Raw genomic sequence first — 17,933 nt, 5'->3', positions numbered from 1 at the left:
AATCTAATTGATTTCTCCACATTGAAAAAGAGCCCCCTCATCCATCTTTTTTGAACATTTCTTGATTTCTTGCAAAAGTTTTTTTTTTTTTTTTTGAGACAGAGTCTTGCTCTTGTCGCCCAGGCCGGAGTGCAATGGCACGATCTCAGCTCACTGCAACCTCCACCTCCCAAGTTCAAGTGATTCTCCTGCCTCAGCTTCCCAAGTAGTTGGGAGTACAGGCGCCCGCCACCACACACAGCTAATTTTTGTATTTTTAGTAGAGACGGGGTTTCACCATGTTGGTCAGGCTGATCTTAAACTCCTGACCTCAGGTGATACGCCTACCTCAGCCTCCCAAAGTGCTGGGATTATAGGCGTGAGCCACCTATAATGCCCTGCCACAAAAGATCTTGAAATTGGCATAAAGCATTATGTTTTGCCATATAATAATTATATCATTTTTCTTGGCTTAGGAAATACATTCTAAGCAAAAATGTACATTGACTCAAGTTATACTTAGTACTGAATATGCACTAAAATTGGGAAATTAAATAGCTTTCTTTTCCTACTTGATATTCAACTGTCATACTTTTTCAGCCTAATGCTTTTAAAAAAGTGATCCAGTATCAACCTGCAGAATCTGTAACTCATACATCCTTCAATATATCACCGTAAGTTCTCATCTCATTCTTTTACTATGATGGAGGATATAATTTTATATTTTATTTTATTTTTTATTATTTTACAATTTTTTTTTAAATAGAGACAGGGTTACACCATGTTGCCCAGGCTGGTCTTGAACTCCTGAACTCAAGAGATCCTCCTGCCTTGGCCTTCCAAAGTGCTGGGATTACAGGTGTGAGCTACCACTCCCAGCCTCTAATTTTATTTTTTATATCTACTTTTTCTAAGTTCATCGTTTTTTCCTCAATTTTAAGAATTAATTAGTTTCTAAGCTTGATACTAGCTATGAAATCCTTTATGCACAAATATGGTCATTAGGCACCACAGGCAAAAGCAGGTACACAGAATCAAAATCATCAACTACAGGAAGCATTTTTCTGTCTCTTTCAGGTGTTTTAGCTTGGACCATGTGGAAATAATAGGATCTAATATTTACTCTTAGTTTGTAATATAGACAAGCTTATTAACATATTTATCTAAAGTGCATTTGTCTAGTTTATAATAATAATCACACACATATACAATTTACAAATACCAAGTAACTGTAAAGGTCTCTGTCCCCAATTCCCTCCTTTCCTGTATTCATTTCCTACAACTGCCATAACAAATTACCATGAGTGGTTGGCTTAAAACAACAGAAATTTATTCTCCCACACTTCAGGAGATGAGAAGTCCAAAATCAAGGTATTAGCAATGTTGATTCCTTCAGGAGCCTCTGAGAAAAAAGCCATCCGTGCCTCTCTCCTAGCTTCTGGTGGTTACTGGCAGTCCTTGGGTTCCTTAGCTTATAAATGCATCCCTCCAATCTCAGCCTCTATCTTCACATTGCTGCCTTCTCTGTGTCTCTCTGTGTCTTCTCCTCTTATAAGGACACTAATCATTGAATTTAGAGCCCACTGTAAATCCAGGATGATTTCACCTAGAGATACTTAACTAATTGTATCTGCAAATATCTTGTTTCCAAGTAAGATCACATTCACAGGTACCAGGGGTTAGGATTTGTACATTTCTTTTTGTGGAGTGATGGAGAGGGGGTACAATTCCTTCCCTGTAGAAGGAAGTATAATTTATATTGGAAATAATTTGGTTTATCTTTTAACTTTTATTTATTTTTATTATTTTGAGACAGGGTCTCACTCTGTCGCCCAGGCTGGAGTGCAGTGGTGCTATCTTGGCTCCCTGCAACCTCTGTCTCCTGGGCTCAAGTGATCCCTTAGCCTCCCAAGTAGCCAGGACTACAGGTGCGCACCACCACACCCGGCCACATTTTTTGTTAGTTTGTCTTTTTGTAGAGACGGATTTTTGCCATGTTGCCCAGGCTGATCTCAAACTCCTGGGGTCTTGCAATCTATCTGCCACAGCCTCCCAAAGTGCTGGAATTACAGGCATGAGCCACTCTGCCTGGCCTTATCTTTTTTTTTATAGTTGGAAAAATGATAATAAATTTGAATTAATCTGAAATACATCTGTTAGAAATTAGTTTTGTTTCTCTGGAATTATTCTATCCTTGCTATTCTGTAATACAACTTCAGTTTTCCTTTTGTCCAATTTTAATAACATACATTTTTAGCAGGTCTAGTAAACAAATTTATTTGATTGTGTCTTTCTAGAAGGTGGACAAGGACGTTGTCAACAGGCTATATCTGTCTTTTGTTCTTTATACCTTGCTCAAAGAGACCAACATTTGGACTGTATCTGAAAAATTTAATATGCCTCGAGGATATATACAAAATCTTCTCACTGGAGCTGCCTCATTCTCATCTTGTGTGTTACATTTCTGTGAGGTAATTTCATTGAATATATGATATGTACTTTGTGCATCTTCTGGTTTTAACTGTTACTAAACTAATAAGCCAGTTAGTATGTCAGCATTTTCTCCTTGTTGACATACTCTGTTATTACGGAGCACTAAAAAACTATTTAAAATGTACCTTTGTCTTTATCTGTTTATGAAAGTACTATTATGTACTTATGGTAACAATACAAAAATTACTGAGTTAACTAAAATACATAATGAAAAGTGTATTTTTAACCCAGCTGTTAAAGCCACCATTAATAGTTTCAGGTATTTGGAATTAACTGTTAAAAACAACCTATTGATGTAGATTCTGTGTGAATGTCTTTCACCTGAGTAATAAAAATGTCACGTGTTTGGTTACTAAGTTACCTATATCCAACAGCTACCTGTGACTATGTAGTACCATATTCTCTTTTTAAAAAAATTTAGGCTGGGTGCGGTGGCTCACGCCTGTAATCCCAACACTTTAGGAGGCCGAGGCAAGCAGATCACGAGGTCAGGAGATGGAGACCATCCTGGGTAACACGGTGAAACCCCGTCTCTACTAAAAATACAAAAAATTAGCCAGGCGAGGTGATGGGTGCCTGTAGTCCCAGCTACTCGGGAGGCTGAGGCAGGAGAATGGCGTGAACCTGGGAGGCGGAGCTTGCGGTGAGAGGAGATCGTGCCACTGCACTCCAGCCTGGGCGACAGAGCGAAACTCTGTCTCAAAAAAATAAAATAAAAATAAAAAAATTTAATTTCGACTGGATGCCATGGCTCCCACCTGTAGTCCTAGCACTTTGGGAGGCTGAGGCAGGTGGATCACTTAAACCCGGGAGTTCGAGACCAGCCGCTTGAGCAATGTGGCAAAACGCTGTCTCTACAAAAAATAACAAAAATTAGCCAGGCATGGTGGCACACGCCTGTGGTCCCAGCTACTTGAGTCTCACTCTGTTGCCCAGGCTGGAGTGTAATGGAGCAATCCAGGCTCACTGCAGCTTTGACCTCTGGGGCTCAGGCGATCCTTCTGCCTCAGCCTCCTGCATAGATGGGATTACAGACATGTGCCACCACACCTGGCTAATTTTTTTTTTGTTTTTTTGAGATGGAGTCTCCGGCTGGAGTGCAGTCGTGCAATCTTGGCTCACTGCCTTCCGGATTCACGCAGTTCTCCTGCCTCAGCCTCTGGAGTAGCTGAGATTACAGTCACACAACACCACTCCCAGCTAACTTACGTATATTTAGTAGAGATAGGGTTTCACCATATTGGCCAGACTGATCTGCTCAAGTGATCCGCCCACCTGGGCTTCCCAAAGTTTTGGGATTACAGACATGAGCCACAGCGCCCAGCCAGGTTTTAAAATTTTTTTGTACAAATGGGGGGTTCTCACTATGATGCCCAAACTGGTCATGAACTTCTAGGCTGACGTGATCCTCCAGGTTGGCCTTCTAAAGTGCTAGGATTACAGGCATGAGCCACCACGCCTGGCCCCATATTCTCTTGATTGCCACTGTAATTTATTATATTTGCTTCCAGTGTCAGGCAACTATTTAAAGTTTTTACATCAAATGTATATTTTATAGAACAGTTTAAGAAGAAAACCTTATTCTGGCCATATGCATTTGAGATGGATTTAAGACTTTATTAAAATAAGCTTTCAGAATTCCTTTAAATAGCACAATAAAGCTTACTAGACATTTACATCCAGACAATTTTTTGTGTGTTTATAATATAAGCCATTTTTGCTGCATTTAACTTTCTTCTTATTGGATAGCATAATAATCCTTTCCACATTTGTTTCCAAGTCAATTTTTAAAAACTTTTTCCCATGAATTGTTTTCTAAACTTAAAATTTACTTCATTTTCCCTTTCTTAAACCTTCATATTCTGTATATGCATATGGCAATTAATTCTATCATATGTGCTAATGAAGGGAGTAAATAATTCAAAAATACTTGACTTTGGATTAAATGATAATTGTTCTAACAAATTTAGCTTTCTAAATGTGTTTTACTTGTGCTGATTTTTAAATGTTGGTTTATACCCCCTGAGCACATGCTAGTTAAACAGAAGACAAAAAATATGGGTAATAAGAAGAAACTAGCCTTTAAAATGTATTTTCTTAGGTTTTCTATGTGTGTGGTTTTTTTATATTTAAAGATGCTCTCCCTAATATTTTTTCCCTTTGTTTTCATTGTGACTATGAGGACTTGAGCCTTATAGAATTGTTCAAGTAAAAAACTCTATAAAGCATCAAGAAACACAGCAATAATTTGATGGCTAATCCTAAGAAAAATCTAGCTGACAATTTGTGCTCTAATTAATTTACTGCATTTTTATATATCATAATTATGGAATTACATATAACATAAATATTATATAATTATATGATATATATTACATGTATATAATTTTTCAAATTATTAATAGAGACAGGGGTCTTGCTATGTTGCCCAGGCTGGCCTCAAACTCCTGGACTCAAGTGATCCTCCCACCTTGGCCTCCGAGTGCTAGGATTACAGGCATGAGCCACCACATCTGGTCTACTTTCAATATTTCAAGACGGAGGTGTTCAATCTTTTGGCTTCCCTGGGCCACATTGGCAGAAGAATCGTCTTGAGCCACACATAAAATACACTAAAAATAGCTTATGAGCTTAAAAAAAAAAAAAACTCATGATGTTGTAAGAAAGTTTACAAATTTGTTTTGGGTGACATTCAAAGCCATCCTGTGCCGCATGTGCTCTGTGGGCCACAGGTTGGACAAGCTTGTTTTAAGGTATTTTTTATTTTAAAAAGTTATAAATGCTGTGAAATGGTACATTAATTGTCTTAGCTAAGATGCTTTTAATTACAAGTTACAGAAAAACCCATCAAGGTTTAAAGAATAAGAAAAAGTAATTATTTTATATAACAGGCATGCCAGAACTAAGGCAGCTTCAGGGTTGATTGATTCAATAGTTCTGTTCAAGGTTTTCTTCTTTTTACTCTACCATCTTCATTACGTTGATTTCTTTCTTTTTATTTTTTATTTTTTTGAGACAGAGTCTTGCTCAGTCGCCTGGGCTGGAGTGCAATGGCATGATCTCGGCTCACCACAAGCTCTGCCTCCCGGGTTCACGCCATTCTTCTGCCTCAGCCTCCTGAGTAGCTGGGACTACAGGCGCCCGCCACTACACCCCGCTAATTTTTTTTGTATTTTTAGTAGAGACGAGGTTTCACCATGTTGGCCAGGATGGTCTCGATCTCCTGACCTCGTGATCCGCCCGTCTCGGCCTCCCAAAGTGCTGGGATTACAGGCGTGAGCCACCGCACCCGGCCACGTTGATTTCTTTCTTAGTGGTCACAAGAGGCTAGCTAATGCTGTTCCATTCATCGTGTACTCTCACAGTGATATCCAAAGACTAGAAAGGGATCTTTAAAATAAAATAAATTACTATAATAGAATATTGCAAATATATTTGACAAAATACTATATTGAATTCTCATTTATCCATCTAACTTGAACAGTTACTGACTCATGACTTCCAGTATTTTTATTATTGTATTGTTGCATTGAACATCATGTTATATTTGAATATTTCCATATTTAATATTCATCTTCAGGATAAATTCCCAGACGTAGGAATTATTTTTAGTCACTTGGGAAAGAAAAACTGTGCATTTGCTTCCAGGTATTTTGATTAAAATGACCAGAACTTTTTATTGACTTATTCTTCAATTTTCAGTCTTGTCCTCATCCTAAAACCAGTTCCTCAAATTCCTCAGGGTTCTCACCGTGTTTCTTCACATCCATTCTGCTTAGAATCATCTTTCATCTGTGGCTTAACTCAAGTTCCAGAACTTATATAAGGAACATTCTCTCTGAGCCCCCTATCACACAAACTAAACTTTGAAATAACTTATAAAATTTAAATTTTATGTATTTCTTTGTGTTATATAGGAGCTTGAGGAGTTTTGGGTTTACAGAGCCCTTTTGGTAGAACTTACCAAGAAGCTGACTTACTGTGTAAAGGCAGAACTAATCCCTCTCATGGAAGTTACTGGAGTTTTAGAGGTCAGTAGCTTGCGGTTTCCCAATTGAAATTATGTCAATTAATACAGAAGCCAGGTTTTATTGTTTTGTGAAGTCTTATTACAGGGGAAGTGATAGCAAGAGCCTTATTGCTCTTTTGTCATGGGAGTCTTTTATTTAAAACAAATAGCTGCTATGGCCTTCCAGAAATCCACTGTTATTAGATGGCATACCTGATGAAAAATCTCAGTTGTAAAAAAAAAAAAAACCATAACAGGAAGGGTGGGGGTGACTGTCTCCAAGTATGTTGTGCTACCAATTGTCCTTAACACTTGTTCCTTCCTCCAATCCTTTGAAGAATTACCTTCTGTCAGTTTGGACTCAGTGCTTGTTTAAGGTAATGGTGATTCAGTGGCAGCAAGGGTCATTTGTATTTTTTCTAAGAGAGTAAGAAGAAAGGGTTTGCAACTGGTTTTCTGGCTTTCTATTTTCAGCCAACCCTCAACTTCAGTTTATTCTCTGTTATTCAGTTCTTGAGTCAGAGGAGTTCTACTTAGGATACACACACACACACACACACACACACACACAGAGAGACACTAGTGGTCCCCTGAGTAGATGGTGAGAACATTGAAAGATATTGGACTTGGCCTGATGAGGTGGCTCCTGCTGTAATCCCAGCACTTTGGGAGGATCACTTGAGGTCAGGAGTTCAAAACCAACCTGGCCCACATGGTGAAACTCCATCTTTACTAAAAATACAAAAATTAGCCAGGTGTGGTGTCATGCGCCTGTAATCCCAGCTACTTGGGAGGCTGAGGCAAGAAAATTTCGTGAACGTGGGAGGTGGAGGTTGCCATAAGCCAAGATTGTACCATTGCACTCCAGCCTGGGCAACAGAGCAAGACTCTGTCTCAAAAAAAAAAAAAAAAAAGAGAAAAGTAAAAAGAAAGAAAGAAAGATACTGGACTGGAACGATACTGAATTTTACTTGAGAATATGAGATGATGCCACCAACCTAAGTGCCTTAATGGGCTTCTATTGTTGATTGCAGCACACATCAGTTGACTCAAGCTGGATAGAACTATAGTTATCTTGTGGTCAGTTTGGAACCACCCAAATGCCTTTTTTAAAATTCCTCAGAATTCTCATGTCTTATCTCTTCATATTTACTTTATTATCTTAGTTTATCCTGGTCTCTTACATGCAGTTTTTGTTCTTTTCAGTAAAGTGCTTACTTTTCTTTTTTCTAATCCCAAATTATTATCCTACTGATTTTTGCAACACTTTTCAGGGTCGAGCAAGACAGTTATACAGTGCAGGTTACAAAAGTCTAATGCACTTAGCTAATGCAAATCCTGAAGTGCTCATAAAGACAATTGATCATTTATCAAGACGTCAAGCCAAGCAAATTATTGCATCAGCAAAGGTAAGCAAACCATTTTTTAACCTTAATAATCTTGTGTATTGTTATTTGCTTGTGTTGTAGACATCAGAACAAAAACATTTAACATTGCATAACTGTTTATTTCTATAGATACAAAAGTACATACTCATATTTGTGAGTAAAAATAGTGCATCTGTTATGACACAAACCTTGCTAAACAGAGAAACGACTTGCTAAAAAATAAAGAAAATTTCAATGGTGGCTCATGCCTGTAATCCCAGCTCTTTGGGAGGTCAAGATGGGAGAATGGCTTGAAATCAGGAGTTTGAGACCAGCCTGGGTAACATAATGAGACTCTGTTTCTGCAAAAAAATTTAAAAACTAACTGGGCGTGGTAGTTTGTGCTCTAGTTCTAGCTATTCAGGAGACTGAGGCAGGAGGATCACTTGAGCCCAGGAGTTCAAGGCTGCAGTGAGCTAGGGTGACAGAGTGAGACCCTGTCCCGCCCCTCCTCTCCAAAAAAAAAAAAAAAAAAAGGCTGGGCATGGTGCCTCATGCCTGTGATCCCAGCACTTCGGGAGGCTGAGGCGGGTGGATTACCTGAGGTCAGGAGTTCGAGACCAGCCTGGCCAACATGGTGAAACCCCATCTTTACTGAAAATACAACAATTAGCTAGGCTTGGTGGCAGATGTCTGTAATCCCAGCTACTTGGGAGGCTGAGGCAGGAGAATTGCTTGAACCCAGGAGACGGAGGTGGCAGTGAGCCAAGGCCATACCACTGCACTCCAGCCTGGCCGACAGAGTGAGACTCTGTCTTAAAAAAACAAAATGGCTGGGTGCAGTGGCTCATGCCTGTAATCCCAGCACTTTGGGAGGCCAAGGGGCAGGTGGATCACTTGAAGCCAGAAATTTGAGACTAGCTTGGCCAACATGGTAAAACCCTGTCTCTACTAAAAATATAAAAATTAGCCAGGCGTGGTGGTCCACACCTGTAATCCCAACTACTTGGGAAGCTGAGGCACGAGAATCACTTGAACCCAGGCGTTGGAGGTTGTAGTGAGCTGAGATTATGCCACTGCACTCCAGCCTGAGTGACAGGGTGAGAGTCTATCTTAAAGAAAAAAAAAAGACAATTTCAAGGGTTCATTGAAGTACAAAGAACCCTGGAAGTCACTGAGCTCTGCCTCCCAAAGTTCTCGTCACAGGAATCCTTCCCTCAGCATCCCGACATCTGGTCTCTCCACCTTTGAGCACCACATTGACAAGGAGCTTGTTCATCAAAAATTAGGTGGTTCTATTTTTGTATGCTCTTAGTGTTACAAAAATTATCCTGATATACCGAGGCTAAATTTTGCCTTCTTAAAATTTTTACCATTGCATCAGAGTACTACGTCTGGAACTGGACTCTTTTTTTGTTTGTATGCTGTTTTTCACATATTCAAAAACAGCTCTTGTTGTCCCCAAGGGTTTTTCTTTTCTGTTGCTTTTATCTGTATTAAATAATCAATTTTTAGGCCATTCACTGTCCTAGTTACCCTTTGCTAGATGCAACCCAGTTTGTCATTGCCTTCTGCTCCCTGTGGGTAAAGCTATTCCACAGCAATTTGAGATTATTTCCTTCTTGATCTCAACTATAGTTCTAAGTCTGAAATTGCTTGGCTTCTTTGAAACTTCATTGTTTTACTATTTTCATATATAAATCAGAATTAGCTAAAAAGCAAATTTCCATCATCTTTTAATGGTGCTCACATTGCTTACATTACCTTAATCGTTCTTTACAACAAACCTATGAGGTGGACAAAGTCAGTGTTACCCTGAGTTTATAGATGAAACCACTAAGACTGACCTTGTCCTGTTAAATTAGGAGTTCTTGGGGTTGGTAGGGATGAAGTTATAGTCATTTCCTTTGCTGTAGCACCTAAAAAAAAAAAAAAGTTCATTAAACTTTGACATGCTTGTTTCAGCATTTACTAGTGATGTTTGTCTAACTCCATTATTTCCATGTTTATCAAGTGGTGATTTTCTAACTTCATTATTCCTTCTGGATTTATTTACTGATGTTTTACTATGAGGAAAAGCTTTTCCTTTATTTATTCATTTATCAGTACATGCTTATAGGTTCAGACATATTCAATGGGTTATAACCCATTAATAATGTTACTTATTTTGGTGCTCAAATGGCCTCAGATTTGGCCAGTGGAAGCCCCTGAAAACTGGTTTGTGTGGCTTTTTGACCTTCATCATCATTCTTGAAGTATTTTCTTACTTTCTGGCTGTGTCTGTCAGCATCTAATCATTAGGAGGCAGAAACCACATAGTAATTTGAACAGGCCTCTAAGGGGTCAACAGAATGTTGAAGAATTCAGGAAGGAATACATTTGAGAGGTGGTCCACCCCCACCCCACAGCACCCCTATGGATGGGATTCAGACTTCATTGCCACTGGATGCTGGGAAGTTTGTTGTGGTTCTACAGCCAAGGCTAATAAGCAGAAACTGCCCACTGGAGTGCTGACAAAACTGCCAGGAAGCTGCCTACAATGTACTGTTGAACTTGCCCAGAAGCCAGCTCTAAGGCCCGTGGAAGTAGGGCACTAGCTAGGAACACCCTAGCTGATGTATGTCTATGCATTTTTCTATACTTACGTGTAAATTACTGAAGGCCATGAGCTCATACTGATAACTCTAATTCTGATTTTTCCAGGTACATATGCTGTATAACAGAGTCTAGCTCCAAAACTTAGTGGCTTAAAACAGCCATCTTATTTTGCTCATGTTTTTGTAGATTAGGAATTCTGGAGGGGTGCAGCTGGGTGCTTCTCACTTGGGTCCCATGCAACTGTAGTCAGAAGTTGACTGGCTCTATAGTCATAAGGCCCAGCCGAGCTGGATGACTCAGGTGACTCACTCACATGACCAACAGCTGATAATGAGAGGCAACTGGGGCTTTTCAGTCAACTGGAGCAACTACATATGGCCTTTCCATGTGGCTTCAGTCTTTATAGCATAGAAACTAGGTTTTCAGAGGGAATGTCCAGAAAGTGAGCATTCTAAGATATCCAGGCAGAAAATGCAAGAAGTCTTCGGAGCCAACCTCAGAAGTCAGACAGTGTCGTTTCCACTGCATACTGTTGGTTACTAGAAAACCATTAAGACCTAGATTGAAAGGAAAGGGGATCAGACCACCTCCTCATGAGAAGAGTGTCAAACAATTTGCAGTTATCTTTAAAATCTGCTCTCTGCTTACAAATTGTTTCTGTTCCTCCCACATGCAAAATATATTAACCCCCAAAAGGCCTTTCCATTATAGCTTCTATTAGGAAAAACTCAGTCTTTTTGTTGTTGTTGTTCCCCCACTGAACACTCAACAAACGCAACACAGACAGAAGATTTCTGTGACCAAATGTGAGGAATTTCTTCCCAAAAAACAAGCAATCATTTCTGCAGACGTCAGCTGGGTGTCCTGACACTATCTAGCTGGAGTCTGGGCTTCTAAAACTTCTTACCAACCACCTTCAGGTTGGGGTTCCCACAGCCTCTTCTCTGGGTTCAGTCAGCTCACGAAACTCAGGAAAACATGTATGTAATAAAGGATATCACAAAGATACAGATGAAGAGATTCATAAGGCAGGGTATGGGGGAAGTGGCACAGAGCTTTCATGTCCTCGCTGGGCACATCACCCTCCGTGTGCTCAGCTGTCTGGAGGCTCTGTGAACCCTATACTCTTAGACCTCTTATGGAAACTTTATTGGGTTGGCATGATTGACAATCATGTAGAAATGTGACTGGACCGAAAGGGTATGATTTATTAATAATACTAACAGACCGAGTGGGGAAACCCAGCAAGACCTGTCTGTTCAGATGCTTCTGGCCTCTCTGTGCAGCATTCCTTTCTCCAGAGTATGGGGCAGGACACTCTGGGATGAGGGTCTTTTTACTTTTTTTTGGAGACAGGGTCTTGCTCTGTTGCCCAGGCTGGAGTACGATGGCACAATCATAGATCACTGCAGCCATCCCCTCCCAGGCTCAAGCAATTCTCCCATCTCAGCCTCAGGAGTAGCTAGGAATACAGACAGGTGCTACGCCTGGCTAATGTTTTTAATTTTTAATTAATCTTTGCTCTATTTAATAGACACAAGGCTTTGCTATGTTGCACAGGCTGGTCTTGAACTCCTGGCTTCAAGCAATCCTTCCACCTTGGCTTCCCAAAGTGTTGGGATTACAGCATGAGCCACTGCACCCAGCCTGGAATGAGGGTTTTAAGAACCAATGATCAGAGTAGAGTTCTGCCTTAGGCGAAAGGAGGGCAGAAGAAGGTCAGAGACAGAAATTCTGTTTCCTGAGGTCTAAAGTGCCCCAACATTGTAACAAGGGCTGTGGGAGTTATGAGCCAGGAACCGTGGATGAAAACCAATATATGTATATCATAATATCACAGCATCAGACTCAGATCCAGTATTCTAGATCAAGTCCGGGTGTGAGTGATGCACCTTCAGTACAGTTTCACAAGTTACAGTTCTTACTCTGAAAACCAGTGACCTAAAGAGATACTACATAAAATAGTGAAACCAGAAATAGGATAACCATAGTACACTCTCATTCATAAAGAAGGAAAATGGGTAGTGCATAACAGCAGTTCTGAAATCCAGCCAGCCACATGTGGCCAGTTCTTTAATTATGTCCCAGTTCTTCTCTCGGAATGATTTTTCTTGGCTTTGGGTTCTCTCATTTGAGTCATTCTCCCTTTTCCATAAACAATAAGCCCATGTTTGCTGCTAGGTAGTTTTCTCAGTGTGCTTCCTATATGCAGTTCAAGAATACTGAAGTTCAAGAGTTCAGGGTCAGGTGTAGTGGCTCACACCTGTAATCCCAGCACTTTGGGAGACCAGGGTGGGAGAATCACGTAAGGCCGGGAGTTTGAGATCAGCCTGGGCAACACAGCAAGACCCTGTCCCTACAAAAGAAATTTTTTTTTAAAATTAGCCAGGCATGGTGATGTGCGCCTGTGGTCCCAGCTACTCGTGAGGCTGCAGTGGGAGGATCACTTGAGCCTGGGAGATAAAGGCTGCAGTCAGCTATGCTCAGGCCACTGCACTCCAGCCTGGGCGACAAAGCAATGTTACCTCTATTTTAATTTAATTTCATTAATTAATGTTATTTATTTGTTTATTTATTTATTTTGAGACAGGGTCTCACTTTGTCACCCAGGCTGGAGTGCAGTAGCATGATCTTGGCTTGCTGCAGCCTCGACCTCCCAGGCTCAAGCAGTCCTCCCACTTCAGCCTCCCAAGTAACTGGGACCACAGGCAGGCACCACCATGCACAACTAAATTACCTTTTTTATTTTTATTTTTTCACCATGCTGCCCAGGCTGGTCTCCAACTCCTGAGCTCAAGCGATCCACCCGCCTCAGCCTCCAAAAATGCTGGGATTACAGGAGTGAGCCACCATGCCTGGGGGAGACCCTATCTCTAAATTAAAAATATATATATATGTTCAAAGGCACTTGATGTTTTGTATTGTCTCTCTCTTTTTAGTCAATCTGGTATCTTTTAACACTTTTCAGTTTCTTATTTATCTATTTATAATCTCTATGTTGCTTGACTTTCTCTTTTTTTTTTTGAGACAAAGTCTCCCTCTCACCCCATCTGGAATGCAGTGGCACAATCTTGCCTCACTGCAACCTTAGCCTCCCAAGCTCAGGTGATCCTCCCACTTCAGCCTCCCAAGTAGCTGGGACCACAGGCATGCACCACCACACCCAGCTAATTTACATTTTTTTTTTTTTTTTTTAAAAGAGAAGGGGTTTCTTCACGTTGCCCAGTTTGGTCTTGAACTCCTGGGCTCAAGAAATCTGCCCACCTTGGCCTCCCAAAGTGCTGGGATTACAAGTGTGAGCCACCCTGCCTATCCTAGGCTTGGCTTTCTTACAGTGTGGATGCTAGGGTCTGAGAGGGAGGATTCACATGACCTTGGATTGATCTCATTTCAAGACCCCAAGGCCTTTTTTAAACTGAGCCCTGTCATGCGGCATCATTTCTTCTGCATTCTATTAGTTACAAGTGATCACAAAGGCTAGCACAGATTCAAGAGTAGAATTAGATCCCATCTCTCAATGAAGGTGTCAAAGAATTTCCAGTCATTAATTTGCCAAACTAATCCCACACAGGACTTGCTATAGTCTTCCTCTTTTTCATATTTGTACTTCCTTTCTCCAATAATGAGAAACCTCATCCCTGTGTTTATTAATATATTTCTCTGTTTTCCTCAATCTTAGAATACACTGAAAGTAACTGCAGAATTGTTAAATTATACTACTCCAAAAAAAACAAACAAATTCAGTATTTATTTACAGCACTTTTTGTCTTCATTCTGAGAGTATATAATTAAAACAATGTGTTAAAATGTTATTTGGTTTGGGGTTTAAAAAAAAATCTGCTTCAGTGTGGCTACTACACATTTGAAACACAAATTCTACTGGTATTCCATTTCACTTCTTCTCCTTCCCTCACGGATATTTTTTTAGGAGGAGTGGAGAGGAACTAGGTCTCTGTTACCCAGGCTAGAGTGCAGTGGCACCATCATAGCTCGCTGCAGCCTTGAACTCCCAGGCTCAAGCGATCCCACCTTAGCCTCCTGAGTAGCTGGGACTATAGGCATGGACCATTCCTGGCTAATTTGTTATTGTTGTAGAGGCTTGGTCTCACTATGTTGCCCAGGCTGGTCTCTAACTTCTGGCCTCAAGCAATCCTCCCACCTCAACCTTCCAAAGTGCTGGGATTATAGCTGTGAGCCACCATGCCCGGCCTGTCTCATTTTTATTCTCTTTATTGTTTTCCTGCTTTTTAAATTTTTTCAGTAGCCCTAATTAGGTTTTTTATTTAAATCTGTTTTTCTATGGACACCCAATTATTTAGTTATAGTTATTAGTTTTTATTTCTAATGTGATTTTGCCTTTTTCTTTTATTTCATTCCTGAGCTCAGTCAACTTTTGTATCATTTCTTCCAGTTTTTGTCTATGTCGGTTCTTAGTTTTTTAACTTCTTATTCAGTGAGCATTTCCACTCCTCCTCATATCTCCAGATTGTTATTTGAGAATATTTAATTTTGTTTGGAGTGTTGTGTTACAGTTTTTCTGCTTCATGGTTTGCTTTCAGGGAGGGAAATTTTTATGAGCTGAAGAGTTTGGGTTATTTGTATTCTTTTTTTTTTTTTGAGACAGAGTCTCGCTCTCTTGCCCAAGCTGGAGTGCAGTGGCGTGATCTCCACTCACTGCAAGCTCTGCCTCCCGGGTTCACGCCATTCTCCTGCCTCAGCCTCCCGAGTAGCTGGGACTAAAAGGGTATGCCACCACGCCCGGTTAATTTTTTTTTTTTTTTTTTTTGTATTTTTAGTAGAGATGGGGTTTCACTGTGTTAGTCAGGATGGTCTCGATCTGACCTCGTGATCTGCCTGCCTCGGCCTCCCAAAGTGCTGGGATTACAGGCGTGAGTCATCACGCCCGGCCTTGTTTTCTTTTTATATAGTAGTTTTGTATAGATGAGAACTGCTTGTGCCTCTGCATATCTTGGACAACACAGTCATTTGGAATGGTTTATGAGATCCCAGTTCAAGTTCTCTTCTGTCAAAGTAGCAAAGTATTTTTCTTTAATGGATGACTTGGGGTGGGAGAGGAATGCAAGGAGGGTTTGTGTCCTTTGTTGTCTTTTTTTTTTTTTTTTTTATTTTAGAAGGTAAAACATTGTTTATATCTCTTTTTTTTTTTTTTTTTGCTTTTAGCAATGTTTATTGTAAGCAAATGATACAGTTTAAAAATATTACACAGTTAAAAAATCAAATATTGGTAGAGTTTAAAAACATTTCTTTATAATACCTGGTTAGATAAGGTTCAAAATGAAAAATATAGTGACATAGTATACCAATAAAATTGTAATAGCAACATAAAAATGATACTTAGGAAAATGTAATATAAAACATAAAGTAGGATATAATTACACTGATTAGAGAAGACTGAATTATTATTATTATTATTATTTTTTTAATTTATCTATTATTATTAAACTTCAAGTTGTAGGGTACATGTGCACAACGTGCAGGTTTGCTACATATGTATACTTGTGCCATGTTTTTTTTTTTTTAATTTCCTTTTGCCATACAAGATTATCCATTTTTTCCTTTTTTCCTCTTCCCCTCATGTCTGAGCTTCCAAAGACACCTCCCTTTTCACCCATTCTCTCCCCTAAAAGCATTGCCTTTTGAAGACTGCCTCCTAGAGTCCCACATGCATGTTAAATATCTTCCTATAAACAATGCTTTAATCAACCAACATTCTTTTTTCAGTATTTTTATATTTGGGTAGGCTTTTTCTCTCTGGAGGTGATTTTATTTCATTTTAGACCCTCTATTTCCCTCTTGTCTTGTGCTTTTTTTCTCAACCCCATCTAGATCTCTGCAAACACTTGGGTGGGAGCTCAAGAAACTGGTTTTGGCTGAGTGTAGTGGCTCACACTTACAATCCCAGCACTTTGGGAGGCCAAGGCAGGAGGATCATTTGAGCCTAAGAGTTTGAGAACAGCCTGGACACATAGGGAGATCCAGTCTCTATGAAAAAAGCCTTTAAAATTTTTTTTAATCTAAAAAAAAAAGAGGCCGGGCACGGTGATTCACACCTGTAATCCCAGCACTTTGGGAGGCCAAGGCAGGCAGATCATGAGGTCAAGCAATGGAGACCATCCTAGCCAACATGGGGAAACCCCATCTCTACTAAAAATACAAAAATTAGCCGGGCATGGTGATGCGTGCCTGTAGTTTCAGCTACTTGGGAGGCTGAGGCAGGAGAATCGCTTGAACTCAGGAGGTGGAGGTTGCAGTGAGCTGAGATCACGCCACTGCACTCCAGCCTGGTGACAGAGTAAGACTCCGTCTTAAAAAAAAAGTGGAGGGGCGGGATTTGTTCTTCCAGAAATTGGTGGGCTTTTTTAAACAACAAGTAATTTGAGGTTGTTGATACTCTCTGTGTTATAATAATACTGACACAAGGGTTTTGTATAGTTTACTTATTATTCTTATTGATCTATATAGCTTGTTATTCGGCAAAAATTCATTGACATCTTTTATATGCCATGTTTGGAAATACTTTTTTTGCTCATTATGTTGCTTTTGAAATTAACAGTTTTAAGTTTAGGAACTTGAATAAAACTTTTGTTTGAAATACTGGTAGCTTTTTAAAAGCATACTAAATTTTGAGGAATAATAAAGTGCATATATATAAAGGATAACATTTTCAGGAGCTAATTAAATTTTTGCAAAATTGTCTTAGATTTTATAGATTAAAAGTTAATTTTTAAGTGGCTGAGTCTTCAATAAAACAAATCTTTGGGAGAATTAAAGCTTTATTTTTGGTATACTAAAAGGCAGTGATCAGCTAAAATGGTTTTAACTAAATGCCTCCTCTTCATTGACTATAATCGTTTATTCTTAAGTGGCCATTTTTCAATCTCATTATAGTTTTAATGTCTAGATTTCTGATGTGTAAGGATTCAGGTGTTCCATGGACAGTGGTAAAATTGTTGGCAATTCTCTAGCAATGCATATTTTGGCCTCATGTCTTAATTTTTTAATGTAGATGCTGTTGCATGAAAAAGCAGAGGCCCTGCAAGAAGAAGTAGAAGAGCTACTAAGATTACCTTCTGATTTCCCTGGTGCTGTGGCTTCTTCCACTGACAAAGCATGAAGCTATCTGATGAGCATTTTCACATATGAATTATTTATTGTACATGTGTTTTATTAAAAATAACTTATACTTTATAAATGAAAAAATACATTTTAAGTATGCATTAAGAACTATGAATAATTGAATATACCTCTTCTCACTAACAATTCATTCTTTGGAATACTTATTTCTCTGCTGAACAGTCTATAGTGTCCACCACAAAATGAAATTCAACTTCATCAACATTATGCTCAACCTTTGTATCCCGATCTTTCATTATTCTCTTACCCATTTCTTTCATCAAATTGGACTATTTGAAATCCCCAGAATTTTCCTTAGGATTTCCAAACCCTCCATTTCCTAACTGCTTTTT

At 39.5% G+C, this 17,933-nt stretch overlaps 1 protein-coding gene across 8 annotated transcripts in view; it reads left to right on the top strand.

Moving 5' to 3' along the window:
- The window catches only part of HELQ (helicase, POLQ like), a 48,158-nt gene extending 30,431 nt beyond the window's left edge, over positions 1-17,727 (top strand). For 5 of the 8 annotated variants that reach the window (XM_007999110.3, XM_007999112.3, XM_007999109.3 and 2 more), the window contains 4 exons: positions 2,277-2,450; positions 6,390-6,503; positions 7,756-7,890; positions 17,474-17,727. In XM_007999110.3, coding sequence (XP_007997301.2) covers positions 2,277-2,450; positions 6,390-6,503; positions 7,756-7,890; positions 17,474-17,581 — 531 coding nt within the window. In that variant the 3' untranslated portion in view covers positions 17,582-17,727. Of the gene's footprint in view, positions 1-579; positions 654-2,276; positions 2,451-6,389; positions 6,504-7,755; positions 7,891-17,473 lie in introns of those variants that run through there. The other 3 variants (XR_005237672.2, XR_012093377.1, XM_007999111.3) reach the window with 3 other exon arrangements.
- Positions 17,728-17,933: the final 206 nt, after the last annotated feature.

This window comes from Chlorocebus sabaeus, chromosome 7, assembly GCF_047675955.1.
Source record: "Chlorocebus sabaeus isolate Y175 chromosome 7, mChlSab1.0.hap1, whole genome shotgun sequence".
Lineage (NCBI taxonomy): Eukaryota > Metazoa > Chordata > Mammalia > Primates > Cercopithecidae > Chlorocebus > Chlorocebus sabaeus.
The sequence above is the reverse complement of the archived record's forward strand: the minus strand, read 5'-3'. Positions and strand labels throughout refer to the sequence as shown.